We start from the raw sequence: 15,408 nt of genomic DNA, 5'->3' as shown, positions 1-15,408 counted from the left end.
TACCTTTAAATCTTCTACGATCAATAAATCAAATCAGTCTATCCACCAATAAGCCAGTCCATCCAAATCTCCAGATGGGGTGTGGTGAATGAATCCCGAACATTGGGGACTGAGAGAGTTCACAGACCACAGACTACAGGTCATAACTTGGCTTGGAGCCTGATGAGGATGTGATCACACCCATTCACCCTCACACCCACTCAGTTGGTCTCCCTCTCTGTCGCCCTTCCCTAGTTCAGTGTTCCTGGGCAGGGCAGTCTGGCCTCTCTCTATCCCTGCTAGTCCCAGCTGCATGGTGGAAGGTTGGGCATCCCCTCTTCCCCTTACTGACAGATGCAGTGTGGAGGCCCCTCCACCCTTCACCGCTCCCCCAAGGCCCAGGCTCTAATCCACCACATTCAATCCTGTTAGCTGCCCCTCTGCCAATCTCTGCCTCATTCACTCCCAGGCCCCTGAACCACTCTGCCAATAAGCCCTGATCTTGGATCAGTGATCCACAGTTCCACACATCATAATAATAAACCCCCAAAGACACAGTACTGCCAGTTCCATGTGGGCGTGGTTAACAGCTACGGAGAAAACACATGCAGCAATGTCGACTGACAGGATGGACCACTTCCTAGTGGGATAATGTTTATCTGCATGTTTGGCTTTTAACACAGGGAATCACAGGAAGAGGATTCCCAAGGTTCTTAACTTCTGTTTCTACCAGTTACTTGACTGGTAGAAAGTTACCAGTTACTTGTTCATTGTTTTACGTTGACATGGTGCACTGAGATTCGGAGAAAAATGCCCATATAAATATAATCACCAGTCATTCTATTTCTGTTCTATTGCCGTGTCACCGTCTTCAGCTGTCCATTGGACATACAAGGGGCCTGAATCTGAAGTCATTGATTATAGTAGAGCAGGTTTTTTCAGCCTGTGTGGTTAAACCTAAAGATAGTCCCTCTGGCCTTTACAACAAATAGCTGTGAACTGCTATCCTGTCCCCTGGGCTCTTGGCTCTTTCAGGAAGAGGGACACAGAGAATAGAGGTGTGTGTGTGTGTGTGTGTGTGTGTGTGTGTGTGTGTGTGTGTGTGTGTGTGTGTGTGTGTGTGTGTGTGTGTGTGTGTGTGTGTGTGTGTGTGTGTGTGTGTGTGTGTGTGTGTGTGTGTGTGTGTGTGTGTGTGTGTGTGTCGGTGTGTGTGTCGGTGTGTGTGTCGGTGTGTGTCGGTGTGTGTCGGTGTGTGTGTCGGTGTGTGTCGGTGTGTGTCGGTGTGGTGTGCACCGATGTTTGAATATGCACGCGGCCACGGCAACCACTTTTCATCTAGGGCATGATGGGTAAAGAAGAGAAAGTTCCCTAATTGGAGGCCCTCTTGACTCAACGGGGCAACAAAGGGCCATCTTATTGGACGGAGGGGGAAAACTGATGTCCAATTACACATGCTGGGCTCTTGGCCTGAGCGAAGCTACCGAGGAGAGGAGAAACTCAGTGTCCTCTTTACAGAGATGTAACCAGCTCTAGTGGTTGACCTACAGAGACTGAGAGGCCTATTATGTCCGTTTGAATGCATATTGTCTTTGATTTCGCCGACATAATAACCGATAGACTCATGGATGGTTAAATAAGAGGTTTGACAGCGACAGAACTCTACATTTAGCGGAGAAATAGTGGTTTTCAGGATCATTACTGAGGCATGTGTAACACAGATAACTTACGACACGGGTCAGAGACTTCAGCAAACATCAGAACACGCAGAGAGAGAGAGAGAGAGAGAGAGAGAGAGAGAGAGAGAGAGAGAGAGAGAGAGAAAGAGAGAGAGAGAGAGAGAGAGAGAGAGAGAGAGAGAGAGAGAGAGAGAGAGAGAGAGAGAGAGAGAGAGAGAGAGAGAGAGAGTTCAGAACATAAACAGGTCAACTGAAATGTTTTCCTCATCATCTACCAGAGGGAGTGCAAAAATATGACTGTTACTGCTCATGGATTGCTAGCCTATTTATTAGAGTTCATTTACCAGAAACGCAAGCAACAAATGACAGGCCAGGGTTCTCCACAAACCTACAGTATACAGGCACATGTGGCTCTTACAATTAGTTAAAGTGGAATGCATTAGTGAAGAGCAATGGCACTCGTTGCTTTCTCTACAGTAACTGTATCCACATGTCCTCTTTCTATGGGCTAATCAACTTGAAAATCATGACATATAGTATGATGTCTCAAACCCCCAACGCTCTACAAGGTACCGTTCCCTAGAACGATTTCATTATACCATGTTTTCCCAGACATGTTGTGAGTAGGAAATAGTATCTAATATGTGTATTAAATACCTAATAGATGTTATACAGAATATGATTAACAAGTCCAAATGGAATTCATAAGTACATGAAATAAAACCAGAGGAAAGTTTCATTAAGTCTCAGGGGCTAGACGAATCTCATTAAGGTCGGAAAACTAGACGAGTGGCCAGTGGCCCCATCAAAACGGTAGCGATTAAACAGGTTTTATGAGCAAACAGGGGGCCGAGCGCCCGACTACTCTTACCCACGGGATGAGGTGAATATGGAGGATACCACTGAGTTGGAACTCAGCACGGGGGAATCGTGATCCCACATCCAAGGCTGTAATCATTTGTCTCTAGCCCCATCAGAGCCAACTCCACCAAGGCAGTTCCCATGAGACTGTAGCCAGGACTCCAAATCCCCATTATGTAAAACTATCACATGCTCCCTGATCACTGTTGAGGCCCTTAGCTCCACCAGGTGCTAAAAGGAATAGGTCATAGGTTAAACCCTGATCACTTCTCTCCATTATGATTATTTGACACATGTCATATGAACCCTAAGCCACCTTCAAACAGTGTGTGGACTGTGGCGACATCCCCTTTAGAGTTATACATGCTGTTTTACCATAGTCTAGAGTGAGAACCGGCCTCTGAACACAGTGGCTCGTCACTGGATTTCTGTACTGTTATAACTCTCAGTTAGACACAGTCGTTTGAGCCATAGGATGTGATATCAAACTTCCCCATTGGACTGCATAGTAATGTAAGAGCCCAATCCCCTTAACAAGCATGTCTACCCCCGTACACAGTACTTGCTACCCAGCACCATGTTTTATTTATGTCTCTACTTGGCACAGTGTTAGCTGACTGTAATATGGCTATGGTGGAAAAAAAAGCTTTACCAACCCGACTCCATGCTGGCTTATCTTCCAATTCATTTGCACTTAAATGACGCATAAACCAAAACTAATTTGTCTGTTTTGGAGATATGTTCCCTTTTCTGGCGTGTTTTATTGCTCTGTCTCCAGCCAATGTGGACTAGCCCTATGAAACAACACATAGGCTCTGGATAACAACAATGGAACAAAACGAGCATATAAAATATATTATATGAGGAAAGGCTACCCAGAACCAGGAGCCTGACAGCTACCTAGAAACCAGACGTAGGTTCGAATAGTATTTGTTACCTTTCAAATACTTCATCTGCGCTTGACTGGGGCACATTGAACCAATGGAATAGTACCAAAAGTGCAAGGTGCAAACCCTGCCCAAATGGCACTCCAGAAAGGATGTGAACTGGATGTCATAAGGTGAATGCACCAATTTGTAAGTCGCTCTGGATAAGAGCGTCTGCTAAATGACTTAAATGTAAATGTAAATGTAAGAAAGGCTCAATCAAACATTTAAGGAAAACAAATACTATGTGAACCCAGCTCTGAGCCAGAAACACAACACAGAGACAAACAGGAAAGCACTCCCACATGCTGTTTAGTCAGCAACAATTCACAACTAACCAGTGAGTGTTTAATCAGTAACGTGGAACACTTGATTATTAACCCTCCACTTGGAGTATTTTCAATTTGCTTTTGCTTTTTTTGTCAATTATCTCTAAGCATGAATGCATAGCTGCACGGATAAAATACAATTTTGGCAGGAAATAGGGAGAGGTTGCAGAAACAACGGTATTCTACGCTGCTTACTAACTTACGGTTCAGGGTGTTGTTTCATGTCTGATTCATAAACACACCCATTCTTCCTGATACATCGTCGTACGACATGTGCCTGAGGTCACGGCTGGAAAGACAGTTGCAAAGTGGTGATACATTTCCCAGAATTCCCAGTTTGCATTCCAACTAGGTTTTCCGGAAGTCCGGGAATTTTGAAAAAGTTACTAGAATTGTGCAACTCAAATAGACAAAAACCTATATAATTTCACAAATGGACCCCCCCCAAGCTTTGAAGGGCCAGTCTGCAGTTCAAACAACAACAACAAAGTGGTCACCCTAACCTCATGAGGCAGGTACATGTATAAGTTATATCAAATGGATGTACCAATCGCAGATTGCCACTTTAATAATTTTCGATCTGGCCTCATCCATGGTGCATGCATGGCTAACATGTACTAACATGTACTAACATGTACTATGAGAAGTCACAGGGCATGAGGGAGCAGCAGAATGACTCTGATGGAGCTGGATCCTGACCTATATTAGGGCTAATCGCTGGGCTGTGGGCAGGCAGTTGCGGCAGACACAGAAGGGCATCATTCAGATCCAATATACTGCATCACTGCATAATTGCATGACTAAGAGCAGTCTCATCTGCAGCAGGCAGACTTTAACATGATAAAAATACATATGCACAGAGAGTCCACCCAGCAACACAGATCTCTTATGTAATGCAAGGCAGAGAATAACCTAGTTAGGCTACAGCTCGCCCTACGCCCTTCCTTTAGAAAGATAACCCTGCATGGGGTTATTAAATATAAAAACCAAACTGACTTCCTGTATAAAGTATATTGGAGTTAATTGGATCAATAAAGCCAGACATCTTCTTTCATGCACTACCGGTCAAAAGTTTTAGAACACCTACTCATTCAAGGGTTTTTCTTTATTTTACTATTTTCTACATTCTAGAATAATAGTGAAAACATAACTATGAAATAACACATATGGAATCATGTAGAAACCAAATAAGTGTTAAACAAAGTAGTTCTCACATATGCTGAGCACTTGTTGGATGCTTTTCCTTCACCCTGCGGTCCGACTCATCCCAAACATCTCAATTTGGTTGAGGTTGTGGGATTGTGGAGGCCAGGTCATCCGACGCAGCACTCCATCACTCTCCTTCTTGGTAATATAGCCCTTACACAGCCTGAAGGTGTGTTGGGTCATTGTCCCGTTGAAAAACAAATGATAGTCCCACTAAGCTCAAACTAGATGGGATGGTGTATCGCTGCAGAATGTTGTGGTAGCAATGCTGGTTAAGTGTGCCTTGAATTCTAAATAAATCACAAACAGTGTCACCAGCAATGAACCCCCACACCATAACACCTCCTCCTCCATGCTTAACGGTGGGAAAAACACATGTGGAGATCATCTGTTCACCCACACCTTGTCTCACAAAGACACTGATGTGACAAAAATCTCCAATTTTGACTTCAGACCAAAGGACAAATGTCCACCAGTCTAACGTCCATTACTCATGTTTCTTAGACCAAGCAAGTCTCTTCTTATTATTGGTGTCCTTTAGTAGTGGTTTCTTTGCAGCAATTTGACCATGAAGGCCTGATTCACACAGTCTCCTCTGAACAGTTGATGTTGAGATGTGTCTGATACTTGAACTATGTGAAGCATTTGTTTGGGCTGCAATTTCTGAGGTGAACTTATCCTCTGCAGCAGAGGTAACTCTGGGTCTTCCTTTCCTGTGACGGTCCTCATGAGAGCCAGTTTCATCATAGCGCTGGATGTATAGCGCTGGATAACTTTGAAATAAACTTTCAAAGTTATTTACTGACCTTCGTGTCTTAAAGTAATGATGGACTGTCGTTTCTCTTTGCTTATTTGAGCTGTTCTTGCCAAAATATGGACTTGGTATTTTACCAAATAGGGCTATCTTCTGTATACCCCCCTACCTTGTCACAACACAACTGATTGGCTCAAATGCAGTAAGAAGGAAAAAAAATCCGCAAATGTATTTTTAAGAAGGCAAACCTGTTAATTGAAATGAATTCCAGGTGACTACCTCATGAAGCTGGTTGAGAGAATGCCAAGAGTGTGCAAAGCTGTCATCAAGGCAAAGGGTGGCTATTTGAAGAATCTCAAATATAAAACACTTTTTGGGTTACTACATGATTCCATATGTGTTATTTCATAGTTTTGATGTCTTCACTATTATTCTACAATGTATAAAATATTAAAAATAAAGAAAAACCCTTGAGTAGGTGTTCTAAATCTTTTGACCATTAGTGTATGTACAGTAGGTACTATTCCACAAAGCAATTACATTTTTTTGTCCATTAAAATAACATCAAATTGATCAGAAATACAGTGTAGACACTGTTAATGTTGTAAATGACTATTGTAGCTGGAAACGGATGATTTTTTATGGAATATCAACATAGGCATACAGAGGCTCATTTTCAGCAACTATCACTCCTGTGTTCCAATGGCACGTTGTTTATCATTTATCAGTTTATCATTTTAAAAGGCTAATTGATCATTAGAAAGTTATTATTATACGTTATTAATAAACCAATTTGGCACATTTGGGCAGTCTTGACACAAAATGTTGAACAGAAATTCAATGGTTCATTGGATCAGTCTAAAACTTTGCGCATACACTGCTGCCATCTAGTGGCCAAAATCTAAATTTCAACTGGTCTGGAATCATACATTATGGTATTTCTTTTGCATTTCAAAAATGATGGCACAAAAAAATACAAAAAAAAAATGTTCTTTTTTTTCTTTGTAATATATTTGACCGGATCTAATGTGTTATATTTTCCTACATTCCTTTCACATTTACACAAACTTCAAAGTGTTTCCTTTCACATTGTATCAAGAATATGCTTATCCTTGCTTCAAGGCCTGAGCTACAGGCAGTTAGATTTGGGTATGTCATTTTAGGCGAAAATTTAAAAAAAGTGGTGGATCCTTTTTTACAAACATTGTCAAAATACTTTACATATCCCAACAAAGGGAGCCAACAAATGTAATGCTTTCAAATCTACTGGCAGACAATGTGTTGAATAATTACACAAATCCCTGTGTTCATAGATTCATAAATCCATTGTCTAACCTGTGACTAGATACAGGTACATTCTGATTCGAGCTGGAAACTGGAACATGAATGCTGGGCCTGTCGCCAGACGGAATGTCAGAAATGGCCTTTCTTGTTTTCACAGATGCCTGGGAAAATAAATGTATCGGGAGGCTCATATCCTCTCAGGAAAGGGAGTGTTCACAGGCTTTAGTGAGTTTCTCTGCCAGGGCCACGAGGGCTCTGGAACCCTGGCTGGGATCATCCACATCCCTCCTCACCAGAGCAGGCCAGAGCCAGACATGTTCCACCATAGTGCCCCCGTTCCAGGGTAACAACTCAGCCCGCTGGCCCCATTTTGTCACTAGCTCCACACTAGCCATGTACTAATGCTACAGGGCTCCTTCTGCTCCTCTCCTAGGGCAACGAAACCCCATTCTGCCCCTATATACTCCAGCTGGTATAAGAGCTGTCGGTAACACTTTCTATGTCTATAGTATGGCGTGTGGTTAATATGGCCCAGTGTCAGCCTGGACAGTGAACCAGGCCAACACGTGTCAAATTAAAGCAATAAACATCATATCCCAAACCTTCAAACGGTAATTGCACCGCCTGTTATCACATAGGGTGTCATAAACAAGGCGCAATAATCAGGCACGTGATGTCCAGCTGAAGTGATTTGAGGATATGATCATATAATGATGAATGAAAGTGAACCACTTTTCAGTATAATTTCATGACCACCATTTAATCAACATCTTAGATGAGAATTAGAGACTTTTTGATTTCCTTCTGTCATGAAAATGACTTAAAACCAATCATATCCGCGTCACATAAACTCAGCAAAAAAAGAAATGTCTTCTCACTGTCAACTGCGTTTATTTTCAGCAAACTTAACATGTGTAAATATTTGTATGAACATAACAAGATTCAACAACTGAGACATAAACTGAACAAGTTCCACAGACGTGACTAACAGAAATTGAATAATGTGTCCCTGAACAAAGGGGGGGGTCAAAGTCAAAAGTAACAGCTCCATTAAGTACTGCAGTGCATCTCCTCCTCAGGGACTGCACCAGATTTGACAGTTCTTGCTGTGAGATGTTACCCCACTCTTCCACCAAGGCACCTGCAAGTTCCAGGACATTTCTGGGGGGAATGGCCCTAGCCCTCATCCTCCGATCCAACAGGTCCCAGATGTGCTCAATGGGATTGAGATCCGTGCTCTTCGCTGACCATGGCAGAACACTGACATTCCTGTCTTGCAGGAAATCACGCACAGAACGAGCAGTATGGCTGGTGGTATTGTAATGCTGGAGGGTCATGTCAGGATGAGTCTGCAGGAAGGGTACCACATGAGGGAGTAACGCACAGCGCACAGCGTTGAGATTGCCTGCAATGACAACAAGCTCAGTCCGATGATGCTGTGACACACCGCCCCAGACCATGATGGACCCTCCACCTCCAAATCGATCCCGCTCCAGAGTACAAGCCTCGGTGTAACGCTCATTCCTTTGACGATAAACGCGAATCCGACCATCACCCCTGGTGAGACAAAACCGTGACTCGTCAGTGAATAGCACTTTTTGCCAGTCCTGTCTGGTCCAGCAACGGTGGGTTTGTGCTCATAGGCGACGTTGTTGCCGGTGATGTCTGGTGAGGACCTGCCTTACAGCAAGCCTACAAGCTCTCAGTCCAGCCTCTCTCAGCCTATTGCGGACAGTCTGAGCACTGATGGAGGATTATGCTTTCCTGGTGTAACTCGGGCAGTTGTTGTTGCCGTCCTGTACCTGTCCGCAAGGTGTGTTGTTCGGATGTACCGAATCCTGTGCAGGTGTTGTTACACGTGGTCTGCCACTGTGAGGACGATCAGCTGTCTGTCCTGTCTCCCTGTAGCACTGTCTTAGGCGTCTCACAGTACGGACATTGCAATTTATTGCCCTGGCCACATCTGCACTCCTCGTGCCTCCTTGCAGCATGCCTAAGGCACGTTCACACAGATGAGCAGGGACCCTGGGTATCTTTCTTTTGGTGTTTTTCAGAGTCAGTAGAAAGGCCTCTTTAGTGTCCTCAGTTTTCATAACTGTGACCTTAATTGCCTACCGTCTGTAAGCTGTTCGTGTCTTAATGACCGTTCCACAGGTGCATGTTCATGAATTGTTTATGGTTCATTGAACAAGCATGGAAAACAGTGTTTAAACCCTTTACAATGAAGATCTGTGAAGTTATTTGGATTTCTACTAATCATCTTTGAAAGACAGGGTCCTGAAAAAGGTACATTTCTTTTTTTGCTGAGTCTATTTCTGATACACATAAACCTCGTTCCCACTAGCGAGGGTGTCCAATCAAAAACCCATCTTTTGACCAATGGGTAAAATATGTGAATTCTGTAGATATTCCTCGAAGAAAACCAATGGTCCAAACCTCATGTCTCTATCGTAATCTGTTTAAAAGTTATTTTAGTTTATACCCTTGTAGGATGGCCAAGATTAGGGTAACTAAATCAATAGAGGCCAGAGACTAAAAGTGGTGAAAAATCCGCAAAATAACAGTACGTCAGCTAGGCTGGATGCTGTGAGAGAACCAAGGCAAACTGACAGGCTCACCGTTGAACTCTCATCTTTCTTCTTGAATCCGAAGGACATAAAACAATATAGAGGTAAGATAGATATTAATTTTGAGACATGACGTGGTATTTTCATATTTTAGTATACGGCTTTTCATATTCATGGGAAATTCCTGTTCTTTTTTGAAGATCTCTCGGGAAAACAAGCGCTATCTCTGTGAAATGTCAACAGAGCACTGAGCACACCGCAAGCTTTTCATTTTCAAAGCCTTTAACATTTCATTCAGCTCGCGTGAAACAACTCTGCAGAAGACCACCACCACGCGTCGCTGTCAGAATCGACACCGCTCGGACAACAGAGTTCGTTGCTTATTGCCCGGGTGTATCCGACATTTTGGATATAATGTTAATGATATATTAAAGAAAGACCCCGCTGAATGATTCAGAACATGAAGAATATCCTGGTCAAACGTGTTTTATTTTAGAACATAAGGAAGTGAAATTTCATAGCCAAAGCATGTTTTCCCCCACTCTGGGCAGAGTGTGTGGACACCCTACACTAGGGCTAAACCAAGCCAAGCTAAGGCAGGTTGTACTGTGCTGGCCTGGTTAAACATCCACCATAGTTGCTGGAACCATGCTGGAGAGAACAACGTGAAAACAAAAATAAGAACGGGAAGGCCATAATCGAGACCTACCACCACAGACAGACGTGCTTGTACTTGACATTCCAAAGGAGCACTTAATACTGGGTTCACCTTGAGTTAACCCTGACAAAAACAAGTTTCCACTCTCCAGTCTTGTGTGTCGCTCTAGACACCGGGGGATAGATAAGCCTGTCAATCACGTCGACACAAACACAGCCAGAGGAGGCTGTTTTTTCTCAAACCATCTGACAGGGTATGTTTAGTGTACCAGACTTGGGTTCAAAGCCAAATAGTAGCTGTTTTGTTTTAAAAACTTTAGCCGCACTTGATTGAGTTAACGTCAATGGAAACAATGGAGTAGTCCCAAAAGTGCAACTGCAAATCCCGCCCATCTGGCACTCTGGGCACAGGCCTAATCAAACCCAGGTCTGGTTTGTACTTTTCTCTAACCTGTGTGAGTTGTATTGAAGGAGAAATAAAGAGACATATACACAGAGACAGAGACACAGAGAGAAAAAGAGACACAGTTAGAGGCGGAGACAGAGAGAGAGACGGAGACACAGAGAGAGACCGAGACACAGAGAGAGACAGAGACGGAGACACAGAGAGAGACAGAGACGGAGACACAGAGAGAGATGGAGACACAGAGAGAGACAGAGAGAGATGGAGACACAGAGAGAGACAGAGAGAGATGGAGACACAGAGAGAGACAGAGAGAGACAAAGACACAGAGAGAGACAGAGACAGAGACACAGAGAGAGACAGAGACGGAGATACAGAGAGAGACGGAGACACAGAGAGAGACGGAGACACAGAGAGAAACAGAGACACAAAGAGAGATGGAGACACAGAGAGAGACAGAGACACATAAAGGGACATAGCGAGAAAGAGACACAGACAGAGACAGAGACACAGAGAGAGACAGAGACACAGAGAGAGACACAGAGAGAGGGAGACACAAAGAGAGACACATAAAGGGACATAGAGAGAGAGACAGAGAAAGACACAGAGAGAGACAGAGACCTGTACCTTCGCACATTGACTCAGTACGTGTACCCCTCTGTATATAGCCTCGTTATTGTTATTTTATTGTGTTATATATATATATATACATACACATTATCTTATTTTTATTTTTTTTACTTTCGTTTATTTAGTAAATATTTTCTTAACTCTATTTCTTGAACTGCATTGTTGGTTAAGGGCTTGTAAGTAAGCATTTCACAGTAAGGTCTACAGCTGTTGTATTCGGCGCATGTGACAAATAACATTTGATTTGATTTGACACAGAGCGAGACAGAGAGAGCGAGACAGAGAGAGACACACACAGATAGCGAGACAGAGAGAGATACACACAGAGAGAGACAGAGACACAGACAGGCACAGAGAGAGACAGAGACACAGAGAGACACAGAGACACAGTGAGACAGAGACACAGAGAGAGACAGGCACAGAGGGAGACAGAGACACAGAGAGACACAGAGAGACACAGAGAGAGACAAACACAGAGAGAGAGGAGCTTGCCCCTTTGACTTACCACCAAGTTGCTGTCCAGCGACAGTTGCTTTAGCTGCTCCCTCCTCTCCAGGTGTCTGTTCATGGTCCTCCTCTTCCGCTGCAGCCCACCGCCACGGCCCTGGGAGCCACTGTGGGAGGGGGGGGGGGGAGCCAAAGATCACTCTTTTGTACAGAGACACTATCCTTGGTTCTCCCAGTTGGCTGGTGGGTACACCAGTAGTGAGGCTGTAGAAGTTAATAGAGCAATCACCTTAATTGTTATAGAGCTCAGAGTCCATGTTATATTTTGCGTCTTTGAAGCTGAGAAGGCGGCGGCGTCTCTCTCGCTCTCTCCCTCTCTCTCTCCCTCTCTCCCTCTCTCTCTCCCTCTCCTTTCCTGGCTTCCCACCCTATCTCTCTCTTTCCTTGCCACTTCTATCGTTCCGTTAGTGTTGTGCTGCCCGCCTGCTCGCTCTGCTAACCTGATAGCAACCGGAAGTGTTGGAGAGAGGGAGAGGGAGAGCCTCACTCCACTGATCATCCCTGAGTTGATATGTTTTCTGTCCCCCTCCCTCCCTTCTCCTACTTCATGTTTTCATAGGCTTCTCCAAACAGAGCTGGGAACCAGCGCGACCTGGCCAATGGAGGCTAAGGGAGAAGATAAACACTTCACTTCACGCATACTACTCCTCTACAAAGAGCAGGCTCTGTGCCTCCGCTCAGCCCTGCCACAGAGTAAGCACACAACTTCCTAATCAGTGAAGCGCCCGGGTCAAAGGTCGCACAGTGACCGCCAAGGGTCAGGCACCTTCTATCATGACCGCTGTATGGTATGTAATGTATGGATTGTGTGTGTAATTACAGTATGTTACGTATTCTAGGAGGCACTTCAAAAGAGAACATCTCTTTGGGTACTGAATACAATTCATCTCTTTTAAGGCTAAATTATTACAGGTTTACTTGCCTTCGCAGATTGTCTTCTAACCACACCCCCCTGGTCCCAAGGCTCTCTGTCTCTGGCTTGTCTGTTCCACCCTGGCTGAGACCTCAGTGGCTTGACTACACCTGTCAGTCAGTATGCTGCTGACATCAAAATGCTACGCTACATCCACTGTCAATCTCTCAAAAGTTTCAGTCAATATACTGCTAATATTCAGATAGCATTTCAAACCCACACAAAAATTGTTCATCTAAAACACAATTGACTACTCATTGCTCTTACCCCAGCACTGGTAAAACTGATTGAGATTCAGATCAGATCAGTACAACCAGAAACTGGTTGAAAGGACGTCATTATGATGACATGTCAACCAGTCTTGCCGGTTTGGTCAGCCCATTCTTGCTGTTCTACATCTAAACGTGGAAGGGAAGGGCTTGATCAACGACAGGACAGGACGTCATGCAGGCTCACTATGGTTATGCCACCATCAATGATCCTGCATTCAGTAGTTTTGATGTCAATCAAACCTGGGCTTAAATACTATTTGAAATCATTTCAAATACTTTAGCTGGGTTCGATTGACCTTGCCTGACGCAACGGAACCAAAAGAATTGTCACAAAACTACAAAACCTGCCCCATCTGGCAGGCTAAAACAAATGCCCGAAGTATCTGAAAGTATTCAAATAGTATTTGAACGCAGGGCTGATTCCTATGTGTGCCAGGACATTACGTCAGCTGTAATTCTCATTCCATGTTTAGATTACATTTCAGTTAGTGCCTTCTCTCTAAAGATTAGACTGGATGTAAAGCCCCCACGCTTCCTGCAGACGGCCAGATAGGGATTGTGGGTAATCGAGAGCAAATGATGCAAATGGATTTACGTTTCAACTTGACTGCCCTGACTCGAAAAACAGTAATAGATTAACCAGTCAAATGCAATGACACCGTTTCGCTTGAATGTAGGGTAAACTCGAACAGGGGAGTCAGAAAAATAGAACCAGAGAATACGTTTACGCTGAGCAGTGAGAGCTTATGCACAGTCTTCATTGAAATGAATGGGGGGCAATTCCCGCTCTGCAAAAGTTACCCTTGTAGTGAAGCTGGTCTGTAAGGTTGTGTAGAAACAGGTGGTCGATAGGAGGTCGGAAAGCTTAACCAAACACATTTGGAGTCAGATATGAGAATAGGGAAGGTAGTGAAAAGTGATAACGTACAAGGACAAAACGAATGGTTGAATAAAGCAAATTACACTCGATCTTGGATAAACAGCTTCTGACATGGTCAAGTTTGGAGAAATATGTGCAACTGGCCAAAAGCAAAAGAGAGAAAATGCACGAGGCAGGACGTACGTCTCTAGACCAGTGTCTTACATCACCAGCCGAACGTTGAAAATACTACAATAACATGTGTCTATCTAAATGCATCCCGTGATATTTTACAATGACTTTAAGATTCAAATGTCCGTGGAAACGTCAGTGAAAAGTCCAAGTGGCTAGATATGTCCCCAATGGAGCTCAGGGATATGGTTCAGTGAACATACACTTGTGTGATGAGTAACCTATTCGGTGTGATTAGCACATTTGGGATAGTCTCGAAGAATTGGTTTTAGACTTTAGCTCAGAGGGCTAACACAGTCCTGAGACCTGGGTTTGATACCCAGTCTATCCCATATGCTGTAGAAGCTGATGGAGTCTCACTCGTCTGTTTATTGGCCAAGGGAACTCAGCAGCATGAATAGGCCATAGAATACTAGGAACAGATTACGTCTGTGATGATCTCTGGCCCAGGCTATCATCATAAAATACAATCCCACAGGGAACTCCCTATCCTCATCTCCTTATCTCCTCACACACAACAGCCCCTCCTTTCTCCAAATGATTTACACCAAACCCAATTACCACTGTGTAAAACCAGTCTTCTGTTGGGGGCGGGGGGGGGGGGGGGGGGGCGACACAGAGACAACAAAGAGAGACACACGTCTATGGCCATATTACGCGCTCGTCCCAGCCAGTAAGACAGTAAGTCAGCCGGGTGGAATGGATGCAATCAAAGGTCCACGGACAATCCTGACATCTGGGAGTCTTTGTGTACACCGCTAATTAGATGCCAGGGTGGAGGTGGAGGCGGCTCTGAGGGTTATGGAGGGGGAACCACTCTTTTTAACATCTGCTGGTCGAGAATCTAGGGAGGGGGATGCATTTGGGGTTGCACAGGGGTGGAGTAGAGAGGAGGGAGGCAGGGAGGGAGGCACGGAGGGAGGGAGGCAGGGAGAAAGGGAGGGAGGCAGGGAGGCAAGGAGGGAGGGAGGGAGGGAGGGAGGGCTGGCTGGGAGGGAGGGAGGGAGGGAGGGAGGGAGGGAGGGAGGGCTGGCTGGCTGGCTGGCTGGGAGGGAGGGAGGGAGAGCTGGGAGGGAGGGAGGGAGGGAGAGCTGGGAGGGAGAGCTGGGAGGGAGGGAGGGAGGGAGAGCTGGGAGGGAGGGAGGGCTAGAGATAATGAGAAAAGAAAATAGCATTATGATCACTTATATACAATTGTAATATGGCATCCATCACTTCCATTTTATTTGCACTGCGATAGGTTATTGTTCTGTGGATGCACTGATCCATCAACAGATGTAGGATCTTAATGTAATCATTATTCTGTTGCTGAGAGTTTTCCTTCACTGGAGGAAATGCAAACTTGTAATGTATTTGAAGTTGAAAAAGGCTTCCAAAGTTTGCAATTTCCACT

At 44.5% G+C, this 15,408-nt stretch overlaps 1 protein-coding gene across 2 annotated transcripts in view; it reads right to left on the bottom strand.

Annotated features, from left to right (window-relative positions):
* The window catches only part of LOC129859633 (nck-associated protein 5-like), a 157,551-nt gene that overhangs the window by 141,107 nt on the left and 1,036 nt on the right, over nucleotides 1-15,408 (bottom strand). Inside the window, exon 2 of one of the 2 annotated variants that reach the window (XM_055929666.1) lies at nucleotides 11,778-11,886. In XM_055929666.1, coding sequence (XP_055785641.1) covers nucleotides 11,778-11,840 — 63 coding nt within the window. In that variant the 5' untranslated portion in view covers nucleotides 11,841-11,886. Of the gene's footprint in view, nucleotides 1-11,777; nucleotides 12,309-15,408 lie in introns of those variants that run through there. The other variant, XM_055929667.1, reaches the window with a different exon arrangement.

Source organism: Salvelinus fontinalis, chromosome 7, assembly GCF_029448725.1.
Source record: "Salvelinus fontinalis isolate EN_2023a chromosome 7, ASM2944872v1, whole genome shotgun sequence".
In the NCBI taxonomy this organism is placed as follows: Eukaryota; Metazoa; Chordata; class Actinopteri; order Salmoniformes; family Salmonidae; genus Salvelinus; species Salvelinus fontinalis.
This window is presented reverse-complemented; position numbering and strand designations above follow the sequence as displayed.